We start from the raw sequence: 1,871 nt of genomic DNA, 5'->3' as shown, positions 1-1,871 counted from the left end.
TGATGTTATAAGGAAAGGCTATGCAGAGAAAGTGCCTCAACATCAACTGGATGGAGAAAATGGAAAGGTTTGGTATATTCCCCATCATGGTGTGCGTCATCCCAGAAAGGGTACCTTGCGTGTTGTGTTTGACTGTTCAGCTGAGTTTAAAGGTGCCTCACTCACTCAAGGCCCAAATCTGACCAGTTCACTGCTAGGAGTCCTTGCCAGATTCAGACAGGAGCCAGTAGCGTTCATGGGAGACATTCAGTCTATGTTCTACCAGGTTAAAGTGGCTGAAGAGGACAAGGACTTTCTTCGCTTCCTATGGTGGCCTGATGGTAAAGTGAGCCAAGAGATTGTGGAATATCGGATGACAGTTCATTTGTTTGGCGCAGTCTCATCTCCAAGTTGTGCCAGTTATGCACACAGGAGGACAGCAGAATACAATCATGCTCACTTCCCATCAGAGGTGGTAAAAACAGTCAGGCAAAATTTTTATGTTGACGACTGTTTGAAGAGCTTGCCCTCAGAGGAGGAGGCCGTTGTGATGGTTAAAGCTCTTAGGGACCTCTGCCTAAAGGGAGGCTTAACTTTGACAAAGTGGATCAGTAACAGCCGGACAGTGCTGCAAACCATTGAAGAGGAGCATAGAGCTAAAGACTGGAAAGAACTGGATGTGGATAGAGATGAGCTTCCAGTCGAGAGAGCCCTTGGACTACAGTGGTGTGTGGAGTCGGACACGTTCAAATTCAAAATGATGGTGAAAGAGCAAGCACAGAGCAGAAGAGGATTGTTGTCTATAATCTGTTCAGTTTATGATCCCTTGGGGTTTCTTGCACCAGTGACACTGCCAGCAAAGGTTATGCTGCTAGAGCTATGTCGCAGATGTTGTGGGTGGGATGACAACATACCTGCAGACATTAGCCATCAGTGGACTGGATGGATGGAGGATCTGAAAAGGTTGGCTTCATTCAAAGTGAAGAGATGCATTAAGCCCAAACATTTTGGACAGCCCATTAAAGCAGAGCTGCACAACTTTTCTGATGCCAGTGAAGATGGATTTGGCACTGTCACCTACCTCAGAATTGAAAACAGCGAGGGCCAGGTCCATGTCTCCTTCTTGCTGGGAAAGGCAAGAGTCACCCCATTGAAACAGATAACCATTCCTCGTCTGGAGCTTACAGCTGCTGTCCTCGCCGTTCGAGTGGATCAGATGTTAAGAGCAGAATTGGAGCTGCCACTAGATCAGTCAACTTTCTGGACAGATAGTACTTCAGTGCTCAAGTATATAAAAAATGAGGACAGACGTTTCCACACATTTGTGGCGAAACGGGTGTCAACCATCAGAGATGCAACTCATGTGTCTCAGTGGAGGTACATCAACACCAAAGACAACCCTGCTGACTACGCCTCTAGAGGTATGAAGGTTGGAGATCTGTTGAATGGTAGTAGCTGGATTGAAGGCCCAAGGTTTCTTTTTGACCCAGAAAAGGATTGGCCTTCAGACATCACAGAGGCCACAATTGCAGCCGATGATGTAGAGGTCAAAAGGTAAACACTAGTAAACACAATCATTACTCAGGATTTCCCTAATGCTACAGACCAGCTCCTATTATACTTCTCCGATTGGAGGAAACTTAAGGTGGCAGTTGCGTGGTTTCTCAAATGGAAGAGGATTCTTCTGCAGTTAAAGCAAAGGAGAAAGGAATTGCATGCTCTTGAGATCAACAGAAGGGATGCAGCTGGATCACATGTGTCACTGGAGATGGAGAGGGCCAAAAAAGCAATGAGTCAAACTTTGTCAGCTGAGAATCTTTTGGATGCTGAAGTTTCCATCATTCGTTACAGTCAGCAGAAAAGGTTCAAAGAGGAGATTGCTGGAATCAGCT

The 1,871-nt window shown here is 46.0% G+C and overlaps 1 protein-coding gene across 1 annotated transcript; it reads left to right on the top strand.

Annotated features, from left to right (window-relative positions):
• Positions 1 to 445: 445 nt before the first annotated feature.
• On the top strand, positions 446 to 1,537 carry LOC131459863 (uncharacterized). The gene has a single exon (XM_058629997.1). The coding sequence runs from the start codon at positions 530 to 532 to the stop codon at positions 1,535 to 1,537; it is 1,008 nt and encodes a 335-aa protein (XP_058485980.1). The 5' UTR covers positions 446 to 529.
• The last annotated feature ends 334 nt before the right edge of the window (positions 1,538 to 1,871 follow it).

The sequence above is a fragment of the Solea solea genome, chromosome 5, assembly GCF_958295425.1.
Source record: "Solea solea chromosome 5, fSolSol10.1, whole genome shotgun sequence".
Lineage (NCBI taxonomy): Eukaryota > Metazoa > Chordata > Actinopteri > Pleuronectiformes > Soleidae > Solea > Solea solea.
Note: the sequence above shows the minus strand (reverse complement) of the source record. Positions and strands in the feature narration are given on the sequence as shown.